Raw genomic sequence first — 26844 nt, 5'->3', positions numbered from 1 at the left:
CGTCTGTGTATGTACACAAGGGTCTCTGATAACTTCACATTTCAACATCTAGGGATATTTCACAGAAATGTATGTCATGACATGACATGCACTAAGTACCTAGAGTGAGTTAAGTTGCAATTTAACATTGCATTGTCATTATTTCAATCATATATATCGTTAAGTACCTAGAGCAGGTATGGTGACAGAGTTGCTGCCTGTCCTTACTATATCACTGTACAGAAGACATCCAGCTGGCAGACCCTTCCCAATAAGAGTCCGAAATAACTGCCTGCCTGCCTGCCCGTGGCAGGCAACTTTTCTGCTGGGGTGAATGAAATTTTCCTCAACCTGCCTGACTTTTGGGGAGGTAATTTTAAGACTACCATATTTTTTTACTTTTCAGTTTTATTGTAACTCCTTGTTGATTCTAAATAATTGTTTGCATCATTTCAACAGAATTATGACTTGATTTGTCTCTTAATTTTTTCAATTTTTCAATATTTATAATGTCTGAGTGCAGGCAGGTAATTTTGAAGATGGACAGGCAACACTCTGGGTCACCATGGTCACCTCCCCGACTGTCTTGTTGGGGAGCTAAATTACTTCAAACACTGGTCCCAATCACATTAAACACCTGTTCACCAGCGGAGTAGGAGGGGGGATCACACCATTATGTAAACATGTCAAGCTCCCTTTCACACGCTACCTGAAGAAGTACAATCCTGTGGGTGCCTCACAAACACTCAATGAGAGAATTATTACACACTAAACATATCCGGGGGTAAGATCACAAACACTCAATGAGAGAATTATTACACACTAAACATATCCGGGGGTAACATCACAAACACTCAATGAGAGAATTATAACACACTAAACATATCCGGGGGTAAGATCACAAACACTCAATGAGAGAATTATTACACACTAAACATATCCGGGGGTAAGATCACAAACACTCAATGAGAGAATTATTACACTCTAAACATATCCGGGGGTAAGATCACAAACACTCAATGAGAGAATTATTACACACTAAACATATCCGGGGGTAAGATCACAAACACTCAATGAGAGAATTATTACACACTAAACATATCCGGGGGTAAGATCACAAACACTCAATGAGAGAATTATTACACTCTAAACATATCCGGGGGTAAGATCACAAACACTCAATGAGAGAATTATTACACTCTAAACATATCCGGGGGTAAGATCACAAACACTCAATGAGAGAATTATTACACTCTAAACATATCCGGGGGTAAGATCACAAACACTCAATGAGAGAATTATTACACACTAAACATATCCGGGGGTAAGATCACAAACACTCAATGAGAGAATTATTACACACTAAACATATCCGGGGGTAAGATCACAAACACTCAATGAGAGAATTATTACACACTAAACATATCCGGGGGTAAGATCACAAACACTCAATGAGAGAATTATTACACACTAAACATATCCGGGGGTAACATCACAAACACTCAATGAGAGAATTATAACACACTAAACATATCCGGGGGTAAGATCACAAACACTCAATGAGAGAATTATTACACACTAAACATATCCGGGGGTAAGATCACAAACACTCAATGAGAGAATTATTACACTCTAAACATATCCGGGGGTAAGATCACAAACACTCAATGAGAGAATTATTACACACTAAACATATCCGGGGGTAAGATCACAAACACTCAATGAGAGAATTATTACACACTAAACATATCCGGGGGTAAGATCACAAACACTCAATGAGAGAATTATTACACTCTAAACATATCCGGGGGTAAGATCACAAACACTCAATGAGAGAATTATTACACTCTAAACATATCCGGGGGTAAGATCACAAACACTCAATGAGAGAATTATTACACTCTAAACATATCCGGGGGTAAGATCACAAACACTCAATGAGAGAATTATTACACACTAAACATATCCGGGGGTAAGATCACAAACACTCAATGAGAGAATTATTACACACTAAACATATCCGGGGGTAAGATCACAAACACTCAATGAGAGAATTATTACACACTAAACATATCCGGGGGTAAGATCACAAACACTCAATGAGAGAATTATTACACACTAAACATATCCGGGGGTAAGATCACAAACACTCAATGAGAGAATTATTACACACTAAACATATCCGGGGGTAACATCACAAACACTCAATGAGAGAATTATTACACTCTAAACATATCCGGGGGTAAGATCACAAACACTCAATGAGAGAATTATTACACTCTAAACATATCCGAGGGTAAGATCACAAACACTCAATGAGAGAATTATTACACTCTAAACATATCCGGGGGTAAGATCACAAACACTCAATGAGAGAATTATTACACACTAAACATATCCGGGGGTAAGATCACAAACACTCAATGAGAGAATTATTACACACTAAACATATCCGGGGGTAACATCACAAACACTCAATGAGAGAATTATTACACACTAAACATATCCGGGGGTAAGATCACAAACACTCAATGAGAGAATTATTACACTCTAAACATATCCGGGGGTAAGATCACAAACACTCAATGAGAGAATTATTACACACTAAACATATCCGGGGGTAAGATCACAAACACGCCTGTTTCATGTTGACTTGTGGGTACGTTTATGGTATCTCCAGAACCCAGAGTGAGAGGGATGAGTGTATTCTTGTTTCATGATGGAAGGGACAGTTCTGTCTAATAGGCCTCAAGTTTAAACAAAGTCACTCACTCACTCAATGCCTACTGGAAACACTGAAATTATATCTGGTCTTTGTTTGTTGTTTTAAACGCCGCACTCAGCAATAATCCAGCTATATGACAGCCATCTGTAAATAATCAAGTCTGGACCAGACAATCCAGTGACTGACATCATGAGCATCGATCCACGCAATTGGGATACGATGACATGCATCAACCAAGTCAGCGAGCCTGACCACACGATCCCTTTAGTCGCCTCTTATGACAAGCATAATCGCTCTTTATGGCAAGCATGCGTTGCTGAAGACGTATTCTCCACGGGTATATTGCCCATGTGGTTCCTGGGGACCAGGACCAGCAAGCAGACACGCCCTGGTGACTTGCCAGGTGGCCCAGTGACAGGTTGCCCCTGGGCGTTGTGCCTGACTGTGTACAAGGTCACTGAACTGTGAAGAGTGCAGGTGTACCAGACAGGCAGTGTTGTACATCAGGGGGCCTCAGGGTCATGCAGGCTGCACTATTTACATCCGACAATGTCTGAGGATCTTTAGTCCTGCACCATGACTGTGGAACATATTTATTTTATGAAAAAACAAACAATCTAAAAATGTATACAAAAGCAAGTCTAGCCAGCTCTAGCCAGCTCCAGCTAGCTCTATTCCACAGTCCATGAAATCAGAATAGGGGAAATTATTTCTTTTGTTTTTAGAGTCAAGAAGGGTATTGTGATTTCATAGTCTAAATGTTAGTCCAGAGGATCTTCAAAACATGCTTTTTAATGTAAATGTTCAGACAAAAATCTCACCAATTTCTGAAACATTGAAGGCTGAGAAGCAACCGTCCTTCATCATAACAAAATACTAAAATGACAGATTAGCAATCTCCATGTTCAACATGGAGCGGAGAAACTTATGAATTCATGGATGAAACCTCAATTTTGACATCCATAACAATTATCCATTGCAAAAACGACTAATGTATGATAGAGTAAGTCCATAACTAAAGTTTGTTGCCTCTCAGGTGTACACCATTACATCATGCTCAGTCGGTCATGAACACGGCCTGCATCTGAGGCAGCCTGTCAGTTTCTGGCAATGATCGTGTACAGTTGCCATCAATAAAACAACAAGTATCGCTTTAGTTTCGTGAGGAAAAGATCTATGATTATACTCAGTTTCTAAATATACTTCAGTTATGATTATCAATAAAGATTTCCACATGTTTCACTTTCAGGGAGACAACCAGCAGTAAACTTCACGATGTTAGGCATGTTTCGAGTCCAATGACAACTACAGAATTTGACTGTAGATAAGTCAAACTTTGAAGACCAGAAAAAAGAGTCTGTAGAAAAGGGTCTGCCCATGTAAAGGTTACAGTTTCATCAAACTATTTTTACGTTGGTTAAAAAACTACATCGTATCGCTTCTGGTGAACAACAATGTTACAACAAACTTTGTCAATGAAAATGATAAATTTCGATTCTAAACATCAATAGACATGATGATTTACCATTTCGATTGTATTTCTTGTTATGGTAGGCTTGTTTTATATGCAAGGATTAAGATTATCGTGCGTATGGTCTCGTATACTAAGCCGGAAATCGCAATCAGTTGCACACACGTTTTCTCCCAATCTACCGGTGATTAAGTTAAAACATACCAAATAATATAATGGAAAAGAATTTTGATGCAATGATAAAAAAAAATAGAATTGTAAACTAATATTTTACTAAAAATTATATATTCTGATAGCATGTTACTTGATTGCAGGTGTCACTATACATCTATGATAATAAGAATAACAATAACCAGGGTTATGAGGCAGCACTTTGGTGTATTGTCAGACACCTTTACGCATGGAACCCTTGAGGTTTTGCTCGATCTTGCTATTTCATACATATACTCACAACTTTGTATCAATCCATGATCTACATTACAAACATATCCATTAGGGCTGGACAAAAGGATCGATAATCAGAATGTTTGTTCATGAGAAGAAATATTAACGTTTATTGATATGCAGTTGTTGTCATCGATAACAACTTACATAAACTATTGTTGTGAAGTAAAGCTTAGATTTACCAAAACAGACTTGCTATTGTCAATCACATCAATTGTCAAAGACGAGAAGCATCTGAATTGTTATATCTCAAACGTCCACAAAGTAATCTATGCATAAATATGTCACTGCTCATCAGTGGTGTGAAATATGTTGATTTTTTTCAGGATATTCTTGGATATTTGCTTGAAGTTATTTCTCCATATTGATAATTGATCAATATTTAGTTAGCGGTTATCGATCTCTATGATCTATATCGACAGCCAGCCCTAGTATTGATACATTCACACCATGACATAGGATGACATCCCTATCAGTAGTGCATCATGGGTATTTTTGCTGCAAACTCCAATATTTCTTTACCATGCAGTATACAAGATACGTGATTGGTTCCAGGTAAGTAGTGTGTAACTGTAAAGCAAGCTTTGCATGGTAAGGGTGTTAAAATGTAATTACGCTTCAGGGTTGCAAGTAAAATGATAGCCCAGTCTGTGGTCTGGTATCTGGATGTGTATCATGATAGCGATAAATTGATATAGTCTATACTGTATCGATACAAATCTATGAGCATCAATACTCAATTAATAATTCAGTGCCCCAGAAATGATTACATTTATTAAGATTACCATGGAAAAGGTGGAAAATGAGAAGACAGAAATCTTAATTTTAACATTTGAAGGATCAGTTTAGTTCATAGTTAGCATTACATGGATCAACTGCAGGTCTACATAATTAATAATCATCAACACACATACAGAATAATTAATTATAAAATTAATCAATATATCATGATAGATTGAGTAGATATATATTGATACTAATATTTCCTATCAATGAAGCCTGCAACTGACAGGGACCCTCTTGTGCTGTGGCCTTGTACGTGATACACTCGTTTCAAGGGATCTTGAGGCATGGGCTCGTCAAATCCACAATCAGCGTTAGAAGCTAACAGGTCTAGTCTACTAGTCCTTATAATGATAACACCTAGTAAAACCCATAAAAAAGGAAAATGTCTACTAGTCCTTATGATGCATTAACTTTTAGGCAGTTTGGCAAGGACAATAGGACTAGTGTCAATTTCTAACACTGAAAACGGGCCATAAGAACATTTGCAGGACAACAAGTTCAACTGGGCCAACAGTCACAGACCCCAGCATATTTGGCAGGATTAGGTGCGCCATCCTCAGTGGTGCAGTGTACTGAATCTCCATTTAATTCAGATAAATTCCTCGACCCAGCCGCACGAATGAGATGACTACAGTCTTGTGTGTACATAAATTATTTTCTTCTGCTTGCGTGGCCGGTGGCCATGGTGGCAGTAGAAACTGTTGTAAATTTATTTATAGTAATTTTCAGTGGCAGCAAACAATAGAAGCACTAGTAAATTGTCAAGTGCAGACGGCAGCAGCGAACGTTTCGAGTTATCGCTCTTGTGTAAACACCAAAAGGCAGACTGGGTCATTGAAGAAGTTTCAGGATAGGACAGTTTCAAGAAGAATGGCTGTACATATATGAGTAACAAGCGGACGATTTGTGGCCTTTAAACTTGCATCTTATCTCCTTGCCAAGTGTAGATTGGTACCTGTTTGACAACACCAAATTCCTGCCAACTTCCAACACTATTGTGGGCTCAACAACAAAGACAGCCCGGGTCCAAAGCATGTGTGAACGTGTGAAAGCACTTACATTAATTCTAGGGGACTACTATTTATTGCTGCTGCCACTAATTGGACCCCTTGTATTGCCATAGTGATTGTAAACCTAAAACTGTGTGTTTAGATATAATGTACTGAGTACTCCTTGATTTCATGTGGTCATTTACCGATTTCACAATTTTGTTCTATAAGAACCAATTTCTGGGTGAACCTCAATTTCAATTTGGAAATCACCTTGCTGCACTAGAAACTAACAATATACTCACCACTCAAGTCTTGCTTCAATTTTTCAATCTGCTTCTTCAGAGATTCTGTCTCCTTGGCAACATGATCCATCTCTTCTGCTTTCTTCTTCTGAGTGATTTCATAATTCTCCTTAATGATGTGGTCCATGCGCTCAAGAGCCTGATGACGTTCCTGGCGCGCAATGTCGCGTTCTTGTGTCAACAGACTAAATTCCTTCTGAATCACATCACGCTCTTGCTCCAGTTCGTGTTTCATACCTGATATATCATTGCACTCACGTCGGCACTTGTCCCGATCCTGCAGAGCAGACGCAACCTCACGTTTTAGCGTTTCCGCCTGGTCCTCCGCACTCTTCTTGTCCTTCTCCAGCACAGTTACCTTCTTCGTCACCTCCACGAGCTTGTCGTGGAGCTGTTCTATCTCTTTATGCACAGTGTCCCGCTCGGACATTATCAGACGATATTCGCTGTAACAGGCATCCCGTTCATTCTGCAGGCTGTCTTTCTCTTTCCGCAGATTTATTTGTTTGGCGAGTGCCTGGTTATAATCTAACACATACTTATCTCGTTGTTGAGTCATAAATGCTAAAGATTCGTTCAACTGTTTCCGTTCATTCAGCACCTGGTTCCAATTCCGAATGGCAGACGTACACTGCTGTTTGAAGCCATTCCTGTCTGTAATAGCCATGTCTCGCTCGATGCGCATCTCCTCATACTTTTTAAGAACACTCTCATTTTCCTCGGACAGTTTTTCCAGTCGGCTGTTGTTTGAACCGTGGGATGATGCGACATCATCATACTGTTCACGAAGACGATCATAGTTGTTCTTCAGAGTCTCATACTTATCTAACAGCGTGTCATACATTTCATTTAGCACCTCACTGGAACCGCTTTCGCTCAAAACTTTACGATACTGGATGCGTAGCTCAGCGATTTCTTGTTTGTCTTCTTCACGTAATTTGTGTAAGTTGCCGACCTCCTGTTCGAGCTTCTTGCTTCTGCTCAACACATCCAGGTTCTCTGATTTCAGAGAATGTATTTCATCTGTCAGTTGGGTCTGCCTCGTGAGAGACGTCTTGTAAAGGTTACGGTAATGGTCAGCTTCCTTCGTAGCTTGGTCATACCGCGTGACCGTCTGAGCGTGTTGGCCTTTCATGGACTGCAGTTCCTTGATTGCATGTTCACACTGTTCCTTGAGCCAGTCATAGTCCCGCGACTTCTCCGACACCTTGATCTCCACGGGAGACTGCAGACTGTGGTGGAGGGGACTCTGGGAGAGGGTGGGGTAGCTGCTGCTGCTGGCGGTGCTGTCGATCTCATACTGACTGGAGGGAATGATCTTCAGGCGGGCATCTCGGATCTCCTGGGACCGACTTGGATCTGAATGGAAGCAGAGAGTATGGTGAGTGAGTGTCACTTTTAGCTATGTCAGGGAATACCAAGAATGGGTGTAACATTTGTACATCAGCGTTAAAAATTAACTGAATAGAAGCAGATATTATTGCCTGTGACTGAGTGAGTGTCAATTTTACCAATGTTAACAACAGGTGGGGATAACAAGAATTGATTTAACATATTGTACCACAGTGCTAAAAATTAAGGAAAGTTCTCAGATCCTTCATGCTTTCCAATGTGGTCCTTTATCCGGGCGTCTCCTCATTCCCCAAGTGTAGGGTTATGATATAAAGGACTAACACTTTCCAAAGATGAATCAAAATCTGCATGACATGTGAACACCTTAACCACAGACAACCTCTCCCCCAAACATCCATGTAACTTTCAGCGTTAGAAAACTAGTGGCCTCCTTTGGCCTTGGAATCTTTCCAAAGCAAGGGCGCTAAACTGACTTCAAAAGTCCAGTTTCCATCCTTACCGAACTAGGAGGCCTTTGGATACAGCATTCTGAACTAAGGTTCCCATTAAAGGTTCTTCATTTTCAGCACTAGTATAATGACCAGGACCCCTTAGCTTCAACATGTGTGAAATGCTTTAGCAAATGGATGAAAGGAGCTTGAACAAGTTGTTGGCTCAAACTGCAGAGGCAGAGGACAAACATTACCCAAGATATCAGTGACCAACCTACCCAAACCCTAAAGAATAAAATTGAAAAAGGAGTCCAGCTCAAGTCTAGAATGCTTTGGCAAGTCTAGATTGCCTCTAGCTCCTGAAATTAAGGATTGTTCTGGGCTCCATTTGGATTGTATTTTTTTCATTTTGTAGACATATATTTATAAATAAGATAACTATATTTCTAGGACTAAATGTCAGTCTAAACCTAATATGCTTAACCGGATGCCATCAAACTGAAAAGACGTCAGAAGTACCCATCTGGCTCCATGTGGTGTCATCACATAAACAGAACAGGGCTGACAAACTGGCAACACAACTGGCTGTAAAACCTGTCATGGAAGTTATGGAAGACCTGATATCATGATGACTAAAGTCTCTGAGCTTCCGTCTATTCTGTCTGTAGCCACATGTTACCACATGCTTCAGATCATTTTTGGCAGACAGATATTTTGTCAAATGTATCATTTTTCATGTCCAACAGACATCTCGAGGAACTGACAGTCGTCTCTGGGGTCTAAAAGTTGTGTTAAGTGTGTATTCTATAATTGTTATAATGACTGAATCAAGTACGAACTTATCTTCATGTATACCACCGAAATATGAGAGAGAGAGAGAGAAAGAGAGAGATTAAGAGATTGAGAGAGAGAGAGAGAGAGAGAGAGAGGGGGGGGGGGAGATGGGGAGAGAGAGAGAGAGAGAGAGAGAGAGAGAGAGAGAGAGAGAGAGAGAGAGGGAGGGAGGGAAGGAGAGAGAGAGAGGGAGAGAGAGAGAGAGAAGGAAGGCCTGCTGCTGTTTAACATCCATGGATACCCCACTCAGACTCAGAATACTGACTCAAAGCCTACTAGTACTTCTTTTATCCCTAACACTAAATGCCAGGCAGGGTAACAACAAGTACCATATTTTAATGTATTTGAGGCCGCAGCTGGGGATAGAACCATATACCTTCTCCAGGCGAACTCACCTATCTGGATGTGCTGGGGATGGCGCTGTACGTCATCTTCTGAGTCAGATGTCATCGATGTGGATCTGGAATCTGCAACAAAAACAGCATTGGTGATTGAGAGACACCAAGCATGGGCTTCACACATTGTACCCATTTGGGGAATCAAACCCTGGCTATCAGTATGACAAGCATTCACCTTACCCATGTTAACCACGAGGCTACTCTATGACCATGAGAACATTCTCCCATTTAGCATCACGACTGTCTTCACCTTCTCACACGTACATTCTCCTGACAGTCTTATCTAACCACATGCATTCAATAATTCATTTACCTATTTTGGCATAAAAGAAGTCCTGGCACTGATGTATGTCAGATTGTCTTTGCCTGAAATCATTTGTCCAAAATTGATGCATGTCTCAGATGTTAACCACTTTAGTGAAATCCACATGCATGGGTATGGTGCTGACAAACCTAGAAACGTAATTGGGGCAAATGAAGATTGTAAACCACGATCATAGGTTCCTGGCATGACTAAGGGATACAACTCTGATGATATGAAACATGAAGGAAATACATCTTCAGTAACTCAATAGGTTTGTGTGACATAACTCGGCAAATATCTGACACTGATTCCCAACAATACTGAGTGAGTAGGTGAAGACGGGGGCACAGGCTACCCTTATGGTGAATCGAACCCAGGCCGCTGCGTGACAAGCTTCAGGCTACCCACTGCCCACCATCAACATTAATATGAATGATGATCATCATGCCTAGTACACAGTAGACACAACTTCTAGAACAGTAACACTGATCTTATATTCCCAGTATGATCATATATATCCTGTAATATCCTGTAATATCAACGATGTTGAAGATATATATGTACAATGTGTGACAATAAACAGAGTCTAAAGTAATTTGTCACTTTTTATGTTCATTGCACTATAAAGTTTTATAAATAGTGCAAAAGTAAAATATAACACATCCTTTGATAGTTGCTAATATTCTGTAGCAGGGATGCAACATAACTTGAAACATTTACTGGCCAGAATAGACATTACATATATGGACACCCCCAGAATGTTTGAGATTCTGCTGGCCCTCCAGCCTCCATCAGACAAATCAACTCAATCACCCAGTGGGCTCGTGCCAAGTATCATCCCACATATTGCCTAAATCAAGTAATAACAAAGAGTGTCAATCCTAATGGTTCTGTTATCCAGTCTGTCGATTGTGCCTCTAAATATTATAGACCGACAGTCTATGGCACATGATTCTAAATGTCACACACTGACATATATTATGTATATTATCAATCAACAATCAACAGGGGGCAATTACTACAAACAACCAGAAGGCAGAGCTTGGATTATATACAACACAATTCATAATCAATATAATTTCCTTTCCAAAATCTCAACGATTGTGCACATACTGTCCAAAGCCAGCAATGCTTACGTTCATATGCATATCCAACAGATACATAACAAACAAAGCACCCATAGATTATAAGAAGAAAGCGTAGGGAAAATAACAAAACTCCACCGAACATGAAAGGATGTCTATCAGTGTTCTTTTATCAAATAATTCCATCATAAAATTTCATTCACTGATCAATAACTGTAGCCTACATGGACTATTAGCATGATAAATATCATAAACACCAATCAATTGCATAGTCATCAGATAGATAGACAACTGATTGTTTTTATCCTGTTTGAGTTGCAAGTAAAGTTCTGTGTGTTTCGGTATCATATTAATAAAATCTGCAATGCTATTTTTTCATCCTAACCTTAAATATATTATTTTTTATGTAATGTAAACAACATATCATCTTTGTTTGAAAATGTGTCAAAGGTGTGAAATTATTTATTACAAAACTGGCTCTACTACAAGACAATGTCACATGTTTTACAGTCGACTATTGTTGATATCAAACCCTGCCTCCAACCGTCCCTGCACTTGACCTGTATCTCATCTCAGTTCACACCTAAACCCTCAATGAGGCCAGTTTAAGGTTGTGTAGGGTGGGCGTGTCCACTTTAAATCACTATATATGGCTTCATATTAAAATGTGTGGACTTATTTGACTCTCTTAAACGTTAACATGTCATGGGAAATAGAAAGCATAACAATAATATCCATTTTCTTCTCTAGATAACCCTACTTTCCGTCTGATATAGCCTATTGACACAGTGAGAAACCATCTAGGCAAGCCATCATATATACTTTATGATAATCCCTATGGCTCCTAAGCATTTTACAAAGAACACAAACCAGTCAGCTTATAACCAAAACATCCCCGAGTGGTGATTATCTACATCAAACTGTGCTACTCCCATTGCTTTGATGACTGTTTACAACTCTTACCTGCCAATCCTGAGCTACCTCCCATAAACAGAACGTCGAAGAAATGTGGGTAGGTATTCTTTAGAGCATGCAAAAAGTTTTCATAAGCTGGTCCACCCTTCACAGACAAAACATCCAAGAGTTTTTCAACTTTTGCCATCCGAGAGGACTGTCCTTCTATCTCGGCGACCTCGTCCGGACCTAGCACTTGCGCCCCCTTCTCCAGGTAAGGACGCAACTTGTCAACTTCTACCGTCTGTACAATCTTCGACCGGTGCATCGCGACCAGTTCCTTGTGCTTATCATCCATCATTGAATCCCGTGATCAAGCCACAAAAGAAACAGATCTACAACGACCAAGACCTCGGTCCGACTTATGATCGGGGGAAGTTAATAATTGATCATTTTGTAAGAGTTCGGAGACACAAGTCGGCCATGTTTTACAAGAAATCGATTGAAAACAATACAGGCAAATTGAAAACAGGCGAGGTTCACAGTGATAGTTGCAAACCATTTGACATCTGGGGTGCAGAATAATCGTCCATGAAACTTTGGAATCAAATGCCAATTTACAAAGTCCTTTTCCATAGTTAGCCGTGAATACAGCTACATCGCTACGACTTGATAAATAAGCTATTTAGCAAGCGCCATATTGACGAGCTGCGCTGACATTCCAAAAATGGCAACAGAGTTGAGGTCAAATTAATTGAACGTTAAAATAGTAAATATAGTAGCAGTGAATAACATCTCACAACTTTTAAAGTTATTTTATAAATTGTTAGATATTTAAAACTTTAATTCACGCATTTTGACCTTGATTTTTACGACATGACGTATGGAAATCTTCTGCAAGGGAGTTAACTCTTAAAAATAGGTTAACAGGTGCGCGTTAGTTAATCCCGTCAGTCGGTAGAGCACCCGCGACATAATGAAAATGTGTTCAGTGTTCAGACACCCAAATTAATCATTTGAAACATATACATAAGTATCAATGCAGAGAGTATAACATATTATTTTTAACAAACTACACAAACTAATTGCACAAAAGTGAGTCCCACTGTGACAAGGACAATTATGTTTGTCATAACAGGAAAGATACACTCCTTGCTCACAGAAAGACTAAAGCATTAAGTGATTAGATTAAGATGCATATATTGAATACAGCCGCAGATGAGCAAGACATTCATTCATCCAATCATATGGGAAATTAGTCGCATTTAAAGACAATATACCCGTAGATATTTATTTCACGCCAACTATTATATACATTGGAATACCATTAATCATTTCAAGAAAGGTATGACGTGTCTTTTATCATATCAAGACAATTTTATAAAGAAAGAAATTAAGATTTCATCGAAGAAATGGATTTTGCTTGATTTGGTAAAAGTTACACCAACTGCTATTGTGCTGTAAGATCGAGCCATAAATATAAGCACGTGAGTCACACGCGGATGACGTCACTCTCTTTACATGTGTAAGATTTATGATAATGGCCCTCCATCACGCAAACTTTTGTCAGAGTGGAACTGATTTGTTTCTTATTTGTATAAGGATACTGACTCACCTAAACAGCTCCTACACATACGTGACCTGCATCATACCAATTAGAAATAAAAGAAAACACTAAGTCTTGATTTAATCTGACTGTGTGATAAATGAAAGTTAAATATATTTCACCCTGTTGTTTGAACACATCATGTTATGATTCACGGTTGCCTAGCAATTGCTCTTGTGTACATACGATGAGTGAAAAAAAGATGTCGAGGTTACCCATGAGTATTTACAGCACGCTCGGGTACCCATCTTACAGAGTAGATTCCGCACAACACAGGGTTGACATTATTTAAGTTGCACCAGTGCTTACAGGATGTTGGTTATCGTGTACCTAAAGATTGTTCGCTATCCTATGCTCAAAGATTGTTGGCTACCATCTACTTCAAGACATCGCGTTTGCCCCATTTCACGGTTACAAGATGAACTGGTTACGGGAAATTTGTCAATAGTCTCAAAATAGTTTCACGGGGTATAGCTCTATAGTCACGGTGGTAAGATTGAGTGATTACGGAGTACAGCTCTATAGTCACGGTTGTAAGATATGATATTTACGGCGTACAGCTGTATAGTCAGGGTTGTAAGATATAATAAATACGGGGTTTAACTCTATAGTCACGGTTGTAAGATATGATAGTTACGAGGTACAGCTCTATAGTCACGGTTGTAAGATGCAGCTGTATAGTCACGGTTGTAAGATATAATAATTACGGGGTACAGCTGTATAGTCACGGTTGTAAGATATAATAATTACGGGGTACAGCTGTATAGTCACGGTTGTAAGATATAATAGATACGGGGTTTAACTCTATAGTCATGGTTGTAAGATATGATAGTTACGAGGTACAGCTCTATAGTCACGGTTGTAAGATATAATAATTACGGGGTACAGCTGTATAGTCACGGTTGTAAGATATACTAATTACGGGGTACAGCTGTATAGTCATGGTTGTAAGATATGATAGTTACGGGGTACAGCTCTATAGTCATGGATGTAAGATATGATAGTTATGGGGTACAGCTGTATAGACATGGATGTAAGATATGATAGTTACGGGGTACAGCTGTATAGTCATGGATGTAAGATATGATAGTTACGGGGTACAGCTGTATAGACATGGATGTAAGATATGATAGTTACGGGGTACAGCTGTATAGTCATGGATGTAAGATATGATAGTTACGGGGTACAGCTGTATAGTCACGGTTGTAAGATATGATAGTTATGGGGTACAGCTGTATAGTCATGGATGTAAGATATGATAGTTACGGGGTACAGCTGTATAGTCACGGTTGTAAGATATGATAGTTATGGGGTACAGCTGTATAGTCATGGATGTAAGATATGATAGTTACGGGGTACAGCTGTATAGTCATGGTTGTAAGATATGATAGTTACGGCGTACAGCTGTATAGTCATGGTTGTAAGATATGATAGTTACGGGGTACGGCTGTATAGTCTCGGTTGTGGGTGAGGTGAAATGGGATTTAACGTCGCGTCCAAGATTAATGCACTTATAGAGCGACGTGCATGCACATGCATGTGTATGTGGCTGCTTGTCTAGTCCAGACTGATGCCGATTTTATAGTGCTAGCCCACTTAAATACCGAGCGGCCGTTTAACGTGAATACCCCACTCAGACACAGTGTACTGACTCCGAGCAGACCAGTCATTGTTTTAGCCACTTTAATGCCGAACGCCGAGCAGGGTAACAACAAGTACCATCCCTTAACGTTTTTTGGTATGACCGTAACCCTGAACCTGAACCCCGTGGGAAGGTAATTGGAGGGCACATTAAATGCTATGTACTGATGAGTGAGTGAGTTGGACTTTACGCGGATTTTAGCAATATTCCAACAATATCACGGCGACGGACACCTGAAATGGGCTTCACGCATTGTACCCATGTGGGGAATCGAACCTTCAGCGTGACGAGCGAACGCTTTAACCACTAGGCTACCCCACCGCCCTCATTTACCGATGAACAGTTGTCATATCGTATTATTCTATGCATGTAAACGTGTAAAGGTATCAGGTCCTATGTGAAGTACGCACAGCGTTCTATGCAGAACCATTTCTCAAGCAATGAACCCTTGCTGATCTGTTCCTTTATATGAGTGAGAATGTCTTCTCAGATTGGCAAAATCACGGTCGTATATACGTCTTTGGCAAAATGTAAACAAGGGAATTTGGCGTCTCACTTAATCTTCAAATATATCGGTGATCTGATATCGCTCAGCAATGGCCAAATATCCAATTCCCTTCAAATGATTAATCCACCTGAACTACAAATATGAAACCAGTAAAACCTAATCGGTTTCGTGTTTAAATCCGAGCATAAAGATTCAGTGATAAAACCTATGGTCAAAACTGTGCGACACGAGGGATGACTTCAACTTTCGCTTTATGTCGAGCAATATTCCAGCATTTCTTGCAGCCTTTGGTGTCTACATTTCACAACCTAATTTGGAGGTACAATCGAGCATGTTCCTTCTACAAGTGAGTGGGTAAGTGAGTGAGTTAAGTTAACGCGCTTTGAACAGTATTCCAGTTATAGGACCCCCGAACATCCGGGTAGAATAGGTATTCAGCAACCCATGCTTGCCTAAGAGGCGACTATGCTTGTCGTAGGAGGCGACTAACAGGATCGGGTGGTCAGGCTCGCTGACTTGGTTGACACATGTCATCGTATCCCAGTGGTGTAGATCGATGCTCATGATGTCAATCACTGGATTTTCTGGTCCAGACTTGATTATTTACAGACCGCCGTCATATAGCAGGAATATTGCTGAGTGCGATGTTAAACAACAAACAATAAAAATATATCAGGGCTTGTCAGCTTAATGTGGAGGTATTGTGTCTCAGGTGTTTAGTACAAAGGATCGCACCTCAGCACTGTGAGTTGATGCGCCTTTAATAAAGTGAGTGAGTGAGTAAAAAAATAAAATTGCATTATTTCAGCTATATAGCTACTCTTTTAACAGATATCTGGGGACACCTGTGTCCCCTCTTTGTAATAAGATTTCAAAGAGCTTCATACGACTCTTGTTCAACGTTGTTTTGTCAGGGTTTTGTTCAGCTGAACAACTGACTTGCCTTTGCATGTGTTTATGACGGGTCACCATAAGGGCAGGACACGCTTACCTTTACGCGAACACCTGGTATCGTCTCTATTTGATAGTGATTCATAAACACATGCTCATGGTATATTTTGGAAGAGATTACTAATGATCATGGGAAGAGTTTTGCGGCTTTTATTTGCACGTGTGAGTGAATGCTGTGTGACACTACAATCACCTATATGTGCATGCACGTATGTGCGTGCGTGTGGCTGCTTGTACTAGACCGGACTGATGCCGATTTATAGTGCTAGCCCATGCCGCAGTTTAACATCAATACCCCTCTCAGACACTCCGAGCCGACCTGTCCTTGTTTTAGCCCCTTTAATGCCGAGCGCCAGACAGGGTAACAACTAACAAGTATCTTTTAACGTCTTTTGGTATGACCCGTCACGGAGGCGGTCCTCTAGAAACATCAGATTACTTTTCACTTTATAATAGATATTACACATACACATTCAGTTTTTCACATTTGTTCTTTTTAATATAACAATTATGATACGATAAAGCATACTACGTCAAACATTAAAATTAGCTTTTGTTGATTTCTGTAATCTGAGAATTCAGTGTACAGTGTGTTGAATACCATGAGTTTCATATCCCTTCATTCCATTTGATCCGATATAACCAACCCAGATACAGAGACTGGTGTATGGCACTGGTCTTTGACAGCCCAAGATCGCCTAGACTCACAATAGTCGCTAAGGCAATAATTATTAGTTTAAAGCATAGTTTCTAGATTATGTAAATAATATGAACAAATAGTCACTATTAGAGACTGGAGTCCTAACTGTCTTGTCTTGCCTTACTGTCACATATCTTGTCTTGCCTATTCGGAGGATAAAATTACCACACATCTATGGACTTACAGCCTTGTAGCAAGGCTAAAGATAGCCCTGCAGACCCTTTGAGATCCACTCTGTGGATGCACCTGGGCCTACTTGCACAAAGATCGCTTTGTGCTATGATTATTGTAAGCCTATGCTAAAGTTACGATCATCTTAGCACTAAGATCGCGTTGTGCACGTGGGCCCTGCTGCTTTAGGACCACGTGGAAGCACCCTGACATATACTGCATCTGTACAATACTGGGCGTGTGTCTGGTGAATGTGTCTGGACAATGGATGTGTGTGTCGGACAGTCAGATTAAAAGAGGGCTAGCCACAACCCATATTCATTTGGTGACATGTGGTAAGAGGCGACTAGTGGGGGCCAGGCTGGCTGACTTGGTTGATGCATGTCATCGTATCCAAATTACATGGATCGATGCTCACGACGTCAATCACTCGATTATTTACAGACCGCCGTCATATTGCTGTGTGCGGCCTACAACAACAAACAAACAAACAAAACCTTATTTAAGCCGATACACATATTCCTGGCGTAACAGGTTATGTGAGGTCCTAGTCAGGGTATACACATACAATGCAATCACTCAGGGACCGGTGAATGGCTGGGTTAATAGTGGGGAGACATGCACATTAACCAAACCAGATCTTGTGAGATATCCCCCAACCCTTTTGAAGCATACTGGGTTGTGGGAAGCCTAATAGTTGAAGCATTCACTTGTCACAAGGGACCCGTGAAGATTCCGGGGTAGAATAGGTCTTCAGCAACCCATGCTTGCTGTAAAAGGTGACTATGCTTGTCGTAAAAGGCCACAGACGTGATTGGGTGGTCAGACTTGCTGACTTGGTTGATGCATGTCATCAATCCCAACTGCGTGGATCGATGCTCATGACATTAATCACTGCATTGTCTGGTCCAGACTCGATTATTTACAGACCGTCGTCATATAGCTGGAATATTGCTGAGTGTGGCGTGAAACAACAAACCAACAAACCAACTTGTCACAAGGAAGACCTGGGTTCAGTTTCCCACATGGGTACAATGTGTAAAGCCCATTTCTGTTGTACCCTGCTGTGAGATTGCTGAAAGCGGCCTGAGACCCAACTCACTCACTCACTCACTCGAAGCATTCTAATCATGTTTTAACTGGATCATTTCGTGACATTTCAACAAAACTAACAATAATTATTATTTGATGACACAAATATTCCAATTATTTGCATTCATCTGGTATTTCTTAAATTTTAGCGCACCCACTGTTTCAGAAAAACATGCTTGCCATGAAATCACCACTAAATTCAACAAAGCTTCTCTTGTGATACATTCAACAGCTCCAGGTAGGCATAACACAAACACAACAAAAATTTCAAAATGATCATGTAATACCATTAATACATGAACAAATATTCAACAAAAATCCTCACTTCTGCTTAGCTGATCTAGCAAACTGCACCACAATTGGTTTGCCATTAAGAATGTACCCATTTGTTTGTTCCAAGGCAGGAATGGCTTTGTCTTCACTTGGAAACGTGATGAACGCCTGACCCTTCATCTTCCCCTCCTTCATGAGCCGCACGTCAAATATGTTCAAATCTTGTTCACTTGTCACATCAATGAAACGACCATAGATGAACCGCAATTCTTTGTCTGTTACTTGTTTGGCAAGATTCTTCAAATACAGTCGACAGCTTGGCTCTCCTCTCTCATACCTCCTGAAAACAGAAACTTCTTTGAGTTCCGACTTTGGTAATCTGCCTCTCTCCAGCTCCTCAAGGGAAACAAAGCCGCGTCTAACCCAGTCATCGTCTTCAGGAGGAGCACTGTCCTCAACCTCCTTCTGGACAGGTTCCATCCTCCCGAAGCCTCCCGCCTCTTCATCTGGCACCAGACGTGAAGCTGCCACTGTGGCATCCATCTTGGCCACACCAGCTTCCTCTTGCACTGTGGCAGACACCAATGGAGGAAGCTTCAACTGTATCTTCTTCGGGGCAGGTTTGTCTTGTACTTGTTCAAAGACCTTCGATGGTTTTACGATCTGGTCGGGAGGAACAGGACATTGAGCGGTCACCTCTGATGGAGGTTGTATTATAAGCCGGGCTTTCTTGTGACTCCTCTTTCTCTTTCTTGCATAAATCTGATCTGGGACATGGACATCAAGAGATTTTTCTTCACCTCCACTCTCTATTTCTGATTCAGAGCTTGATGATCTTGTGGAAATATTAGCAGATGTCATTTCTTGAGTTTGATGCTTCAAATCTGCAGGGATGGGTGGTGTGGTAGTGAGGACGCCAAAAGGCGCAGGGATGTTCATCTTGTTCATGACGTGCAGCACTTGAACATAAAACTTAGGATAAGACGCTAAAGCATTAGCAATGTTGGTGAGGATGGACACTGTGGGTGGGGGGTACATGTAGTGAAGCCGTGGGTTGCGAGGGTAGTTGATGCTCCACTTGTGGAATACATCGTCAGAGGACGGGGGAACAATGGCCTCTTTCGCTTTCAAATCATCCTCTTCTATTTTCTCTTTGGGCCAAGGCTGATCCGGTTTTACTCTGTCAGGGGCAAGGCTCTCTTTAGCAAATTCTGCTTTCAGTCTCGATCCTAGGACATCCAGCTGATGCAACCTTGTAAGAGCTTTGGCAGCTTGGGGATTGTCGGTGAATCCTGCAAATGCGGCATGTTTCATCGGACCAGTGGTCCCCATAAGCTGCACGCTGACGGCACCAAAGTGACGTAACAGATCATCCTTCTCTGTGGGCGAGAGGCTGGATGGCAGATGCCTGATCAACAATGTACTTGATACCATTGTCTGGAAGAAGAAAATACAAGGATTTCACTCCTGACAGTCTCTTTTATCATACAAGTCATACAACATTAATTTGAATAATGAGCGACTTGGATTTTGCACCACTTTTAGCAATATTCCGGCAATATCACGACGTGGGACCAAGAAATGGGCTTCAAACATTGTCCCCATGTGGTGAGTCGAACCAGGGCCTTCAGCGTGATGAGAGATCGCTTTAACCACTAGGCTACCCCACTGCCCCAATTTGAATAATGTACAATTAAGTCAAATCTGAGATGATCTGTATACCCCCTACGGACAAGTTGAATACCAAGAATATTTTGTCCACATCTAAATTTAGTTATTAGCCTTCTATATAAATATGTTTCACTAACGATATAAGATATATGCAGTTTATAGAATAAGAGAGTCTGGCTGTCTAGAGATGCATGCCATCTTGAAATGAACAATCTTTAACTCTTTTGATGAACATATGTACAAATAATTCTGTATTGCCAACGCTTTGTGCAACCTATACATCCCCAAAACCAAAATGACTTAGCAAAATTGTTTGATAGACATTATGTAGAGGGGAATGTCTAAGTAACTCTGCATTCCTTGAAAATAATGGAGCAGAGGCCCCGCACAGGCAGAGGCCCATTATTTTTACGGAATGGAGAGTTACGAGGATATTCCCCTACTTAACACATCTCTACTCTTACACTTTGACAAAACATTCTAAAGAGACACAAAACATGCAGTGTTAAGATCAGCTCGCGACGGAGCATGTGCAGCAGTGGCAAAGAAAAAACCAACTCTCCATTCCCTAAAATAATGAAACAACAGAATGACATCACGGATGTGTTTTAGTTAGAAGTTGATGGATGATGAAGTAGCATTCCCTTACAGTAAATAAAGAGTAATTTGACTCTTCTCAGTATAAGAAGTAAAATCAAAATTTACATTTACATTTGTATACTTATCGCGCATTACTCCTTAATGCAATTACTTCTATTTTTTGACAGAAAGACGAAGCTGTGTGAGGTTCCAACTAGTTGTGTAGCTAATACCATTGACATCACGTATCTTCACTTTGCTGCTTGATTGTAACATCTGAAAACATCATGGGGAGTCAGCCCTGCGACGGGTGGGCCACATTAGACGAAGGAATGCAGGATAAGTATACAATATCAAAAATATTTAAGTCAATATTGTATCTTATCCTGCATTGCTGCTAAATGCATCTAAATTGGATGGTACGGAGAATGGCATACTTTCAGATGTGATCCTTCATGGGTCCTGGCAACCGTCACAGCATCTTTTGCGATGATCGGAAACCATGTGACCATTCCTGCCAGAGGAAAACTTGAGGCGTGTAGGACGCCCAGGTAAAAGAACAGTCATAGAAAAAGGTGTAAGCTAAGTCTAGAACTGACTTCCCAAGGCAATGCTTGCCGCATGTAAGCCTTCTTGTCTGGGGTGCAAGCACCAGAGGGTTCAAAAGGTCAGCTCTGGACTGCTGGAGAAATTAATGTTGTTTGGGGTTGGTGACCTGCTTGGCAAAGACCAGAGGACCAAAACTGTGGAAGCCCTCAACATCCCTCAGGTGTTGGATCTCCAGAAGCGTCCTTCCATGATGGATCTGATGGAGATGTTGCTCTGCAACGCAATGTTGGCCTTTAGGATGATCACTCCTAGCCACAAAGATATTATTTTTGTCTGGGAAGCCGTGGACACATGGATGAATCATCATCTCCGTGAACCATGTTGAGCCTTACATTGTCAGATGAAACACCCATGTGCACGAACCGGACACAAGTGGAGGTCCTCATTGTCTTCGGCACCCACAATTGAAGCAAGTGGTGGAATGTCAGGATCTGTCAGGCTGTTCTACGAGTTTATTTTTGGCTAGGAAGTCCCAGCACAGTCCAAGGTGAACCGCTCTGTGCGCCTTGTGCTCAAACCGGACATAGGTGATGTCGAGTGCGTGGAACTTGCCTTCCCTTGCCACGGTAGCCAGAGCCAAGAGAAACAGTCTTCTTGGTGAGGTTAAGAGCCGAGTAAACAGGAGGTCTTCTCAACTGAAGGAGCTCAGCAATGCTTGGAGTTCCAGAATATTTGTTATTTTGTGATCTTCCGGAACTGACAACACCTAGTTGAGGGCCACACGGTATGTCGTTGCTGCCCTTGAGGTGTTGTTTGCTGCATAAAAACAGAATGAATTCTGTCAAGATTCGCCTACCCTTGCTGCAGTAGCCAGAGCCAAGAGGAATACCATCTTCTTGGTGATGTTAAACAAGGAAGCTGACTGAAGAGGTTCGAATGGAGCATCACGCAGCAATTTGAGAACCATACAGGAGGTCTGAACTTGGCCTTCAGATCCTCTTGTCTGAAGGAGAGCAGCAAAGCTTGGAGTTCCAGAATCTTTGTCATTTTGTGATCTTCCGGAACTAACAACACTGAGTTGAGGGACACCAGGCAGGCACTAATGGTGCTGTCCTTGAGGTGTCATTTGCTGCGCAAAAACAGAAGGAATTTGGCAAGATGAGAGAAGAGTTGATGCTTCTCCTTATAAAAAGACTCAAAGGATGGCTACTTGTCATAGAGAGCGAAGGTCTATGCGTCCTGGCTATGGCTTTAGCTACTCTAGCCAAATAGCCCTTGGCGCCTAATGCCCTTTGAAGATGTAACAGGCTTGCAGATATCCTGGTGCGATAATCTGCTGTGAGGATGGATCAGTAGGTTTGGCCACCCTGGTAGTTTGAGTGGGTCATTTGTGGCCAAGTCTTTGAGATCAACGTACTAACCCCTTACAGGGCACCAAGGCGAGATCAAAATCAGAGTGTGGCATATGGTTGCTCTGATCTTTCGAAGAACCATGGGATGAAGTACAGGTGGTGGCAAAGTCTACGCATTTAGGCCTTCCCAAGGGATGCTGAGGGCATCTACAGCCCAAGCCAGTGAATCCGGAACCGGAGAAATGAAACTCCGGAGCTGGAAATTCTGGCTGTGGCAAACAGGTCCATATTTGGAAAGCCGAGAAACTAAAACACCTGGTTGAAGGCCTCGGGGTTGAGCTGGTTGGTCTTGAACAGGCGTCCTATAAGCTGGAGAGTGAAGGATGGAGTGAACTCCGACATCAGATCATTGACAATCCATCCCAGCTGATGGAAAAGGCGCCTGATGAATGGTGTATGATGAGAATCTCCTGGTGGTTCAGCAGGCAATAGTTGATATGTGACTCGAACTGGACGTTCCTCAGATGTAGGTAGGAGGCCACATGCTTCGTGATTCACTGGGAGGGATAGGCACATGCAGGTAGGCATCCTGCAAGTCGAGGCTGATGAAGGGATCATAGGCAGATCAAGGGAGGCTGACCTACGAGACTGCCACGACCAGTAACTGTAGGCAGGCTCCACAGGCAGAGAGAGCGCTTGAGGCGCTGGCGGGAGTGGAGGCGATACAGATGTAGGGATCACCTGAGGTGCCATCGATTGCTGAAACACAGACTACATAAACATCTGCATCCAAGACAGATCCATGTAGGGTGCCTGTGAAGGCTGAGACAGCGCCTTCTGGAACAGCATCTGTGTAGATGGGAAAGTCAGGTCACTCAGGAGAGGCAGCGCTCTTAGGCGTAGAAGATGATGGCGACTTCCAGCCGGAAGAGGACGGCATGGCTATGACACTAGGTGTGGCAGGGGTCTCTTGCGAATCAGACATCCAAGGGTGTCTGTAGGCCTCCTGAGTTCGACGCTTCCGATATACCTGAAAGTATTTTGGGAAGACTGTAGGAGAGAGGATCAGTACAGTTCAGACACAAGAGGTTGTGATCCCTGCGAGACTTGTTACCATGGCAATGATTACAATGGGACATAAATCTGCAATTTAAGCAGAGGTCATTATCACCAAGTGTACAACCAAGCAACTCAGCGGTTAAAGGATAAAACTATGCAGTATAAAAGTGATAAAAAAACCACTTTAATTTCCAAATGAGAAGCATAGGTAAGACAATATAAAAGAATTACCAAGCAACAATCAAGAATTAAGAATGTATGACACGTGAACATGACCACATAGGAAATTCAAAACGGCTCATTGCAACAACAACATGCATGATATTTACAGTTACTTGTAGCCACCATCAAGACATGTGGTAACAAATCACAAACCAATGAATGATGTAAATCCAAGTGAATGCTGAAAAAATGAATAAGCAAAAGGATGCCAGTAGAACAGCTGGAGCTTCATTACACAGGACTTGTCGGTCTGGTTGACAAGCAGTAATGAGAAGACATGTGACTTCATCACTTTCGTGGTCACATTGGCTGTGCCATGATGGTATTAGCCACAGAACTAGTTGGAACAACTCTTTCTACAGCTGGACCTCACACAGCTTCGTCTTTCTGTAAAGAAATAGCAGTAAATGCATTTAGGAGAATTCAGGATAAGTTAACAAACACTACGTTTTTGTAATTTCAAAACACTATCTGCAACAAGTATCAAATCGTTGGCAAACAATGGGGCAATTACGTTAAACCTTTCCTCTGAGATAAAAACACCACAATGGAATTTACTTTCCAAACAAATGACATTTGTTGATAACAGTACTGGAGTAAGGGTACAACTTTGTCTTACCCCACATGAACCATCAAGATACTCAGTCAAGTTCTTACCGTAATCGTATGTTACAGTTGCTTTAACGTCATGATACATACGCTGGATAATATGAAATGACTTGCCGTGAATACCATTTTGCAACAAAACATACATTAACATACACCATACATATTAACCACATCAAATGCTTTTCGAAAATCAATAAACGCACAATATACTTTTCCTTTTTTGCGAGTGATATACTTTTGTGTTATAGCTTGAAAAATGAAAATGTTAACAATAGTGGAATGAACTTTCTTAAAACCCCCTTGATATTCACCAATTATACCTTGGTAATCTAAGAAATGTTCTAGTCTAGTGTTTCATATAACAATACATGAGTAATCCAGTCACTGACTTGTGTAAACTTATTGTTGCAACAACCAACTTCCGAAAACTTGGTAGTTTATATTTTTGTGTCGTTTTTACATTCTGTACTTCATGGTTAATGCAATCTGGTTTTTCGGACATTGGGTATGTTGCTTTAATAACTAGAACTACTTGTTACAAATGCAACAAAAAGTATCCTCCAAATTTGTGTAGGGATCATCTAGATTTGTGTACGGGTCATCCAAATTTGTGTACAAGTCAGCCAAAAAGGTATGTATGCCCCAAATCAGGTACAGACCTCACTAGAAATTTAGGTATGGGTCAGCCATTTTCGGTAGGTACGGATCGTCTAGTATCCCTGTATACACACTCGGGCTGGGACGAGACCAAAGCTACTACCCAGGTACCCAACCCCCTATTACAAAACCCAACGCTGGTACCCACTGTAGGTCTAAGAGATGGGTACAAAATGTCTGATTGAGAATTGTTTGAATGTAAACCCAGCAAAAAGTATTGAGATACAAGTATAAAACAATCTGGACATGTATACACTGAAGTGGACTGAAGCTTTAACTTTATTCAAACATATAAAAGTCAGAAGGAATGCATGTACAGTCAGAAGGAATGCGTGTACAGTCAGAAGGAATGTGTGTACAGTCAGAAGGAATGCGTGTACAGTCAGAAGGAATGTGTGTACAGTCAGAAGGAACGCGTGTACAGTCAGAAGGAATGTGTGTACCGTCAGACGGAATGTGTGTACAGTCAGAAGGAATGCGTGTACAGTCAGAAGGAATGTGTGCACTGTCAGAAAGGAATGCCAACATCAACGACTTGTAGTGTCACCATGGAGTTCTAGATCATTTCTGTTATTAAATAGTATGTCACGTGACTAACCATTGGTCAGACTATTCATGTGGATACCCTGAGAGAGTACCCGAGTTACCCGTCCCAGCCGTAACATACAGCAAAAAGCAATAACCTGATAATGAAGATCTATTGCAGAAAGTTAAAAACACGTGAGTGAAACAATGATGCGTACATACTGGAATACTGGCAGGACATTATTTATAGCTCTACAGGAATACAGTATAGACTGGTGAGATATAGGCAGGCAATTAAGTCCGAAAAGAGTTGACATAGATTCTATGGACTTCAACTGTTTACGGTGCTTGGCTTTATGCTTTCCAGGAACATGTTGAAATAATAGCCTGAAGAAAATCAACTCTGTATGTTTGCTATTAAAGTTTCTGAAATGCCATTTGAAGACATCTCTTTTATATACTAATTTCATAATATAAAACTTAAATCATCTTTCGTAAGTACCCTTTTCACTCCCAGTTACCGCAGTTATCTTCTGTGAAAGACAACCATAATAATCGCGCACGAATCTAAGGCCGATAACTCTAGCTTTTACCGGCTTTATGCTTTCCAGGAACATGTTGAAATAATAGCCTGAAGAAAATCAACTCTGTATGTTTGCTATTAAAGTTTCTGAAATGCC

At 41.1% G+C, this 26844-nt stretch overlaps 2 protein-coding genes across 2 annotated transcripts in view; both read right to left on the bottom strand.

The window, feature by feature from the left end:
• Positions 1-12714, bottom strand: part of LOC139469420 (disks large homolog 5-like) — a 63382-nt gene extending 50668 nt beyond the window's left edge. Inside the window, 3 exon segments of the mRNA XM_071251584.1 lie at positions 6700-8058; positions 9713-9784; positions 12068-12714. Coding sequence (XP_071107685.1) covers positions 6700-8058; positions 9713-9784; positions 12068-12359 — 1723 coding nt within the window. The 5' untranslated portion in view covers positions 12360-12714.
• Positions 12715-18989: 6275 nt separating this feature from the next.
• On the bottom strand, positions 18990-26722 carry LOC139468690 (RNA-binding region-containing protein 3-like). Its single transcript, XM_071250810.1, has 2 exons — positions 26667-26722; positions 18990-20378 (listed from the first exon to the last, which is right to left on the bottom strand). Exon 2 carries the CDS (start codon positions 20373-20375, stop codon positions 18990-18992), a length of 1386 nt encoding a protein of 461 aa, XP_071106911.1. The 5' UTR covers positions 20376-20378; positions 26667-26722.
• Positions 26723-26844: the final 122 nt, after the last annotated feature.

The sequence above is a fragment of the Haliotis cracherodii genome, unplaced genomic scaffold (assembly GCF_022045235.1).
Source record: "Haliotis cracherodii isolate W230 unplaced genomic scaffold, xgHalCrac1.p SCAF_2, whole genome shotgun sequence".
Lineage (NCBI taxonomy): Eukaryota > Metazoa > Mollusca > Gastropoda > Lepetellida > Haliotidae > Haliotis > Haliotis cracherodii.
This window is presented reverse-complemented; position numbering and strand designations above follow the sequence as displayed.

What these genes read in the sequence shown, in the direction of transcription:
- LOC139468690 (XM_071250810.1), bottom strand. Translation starts at nt 20,375, where the DNA reads ATGGTATCAAGTACATTGTTGATCAGGCATCTGCCATCCAGCCTCTCG.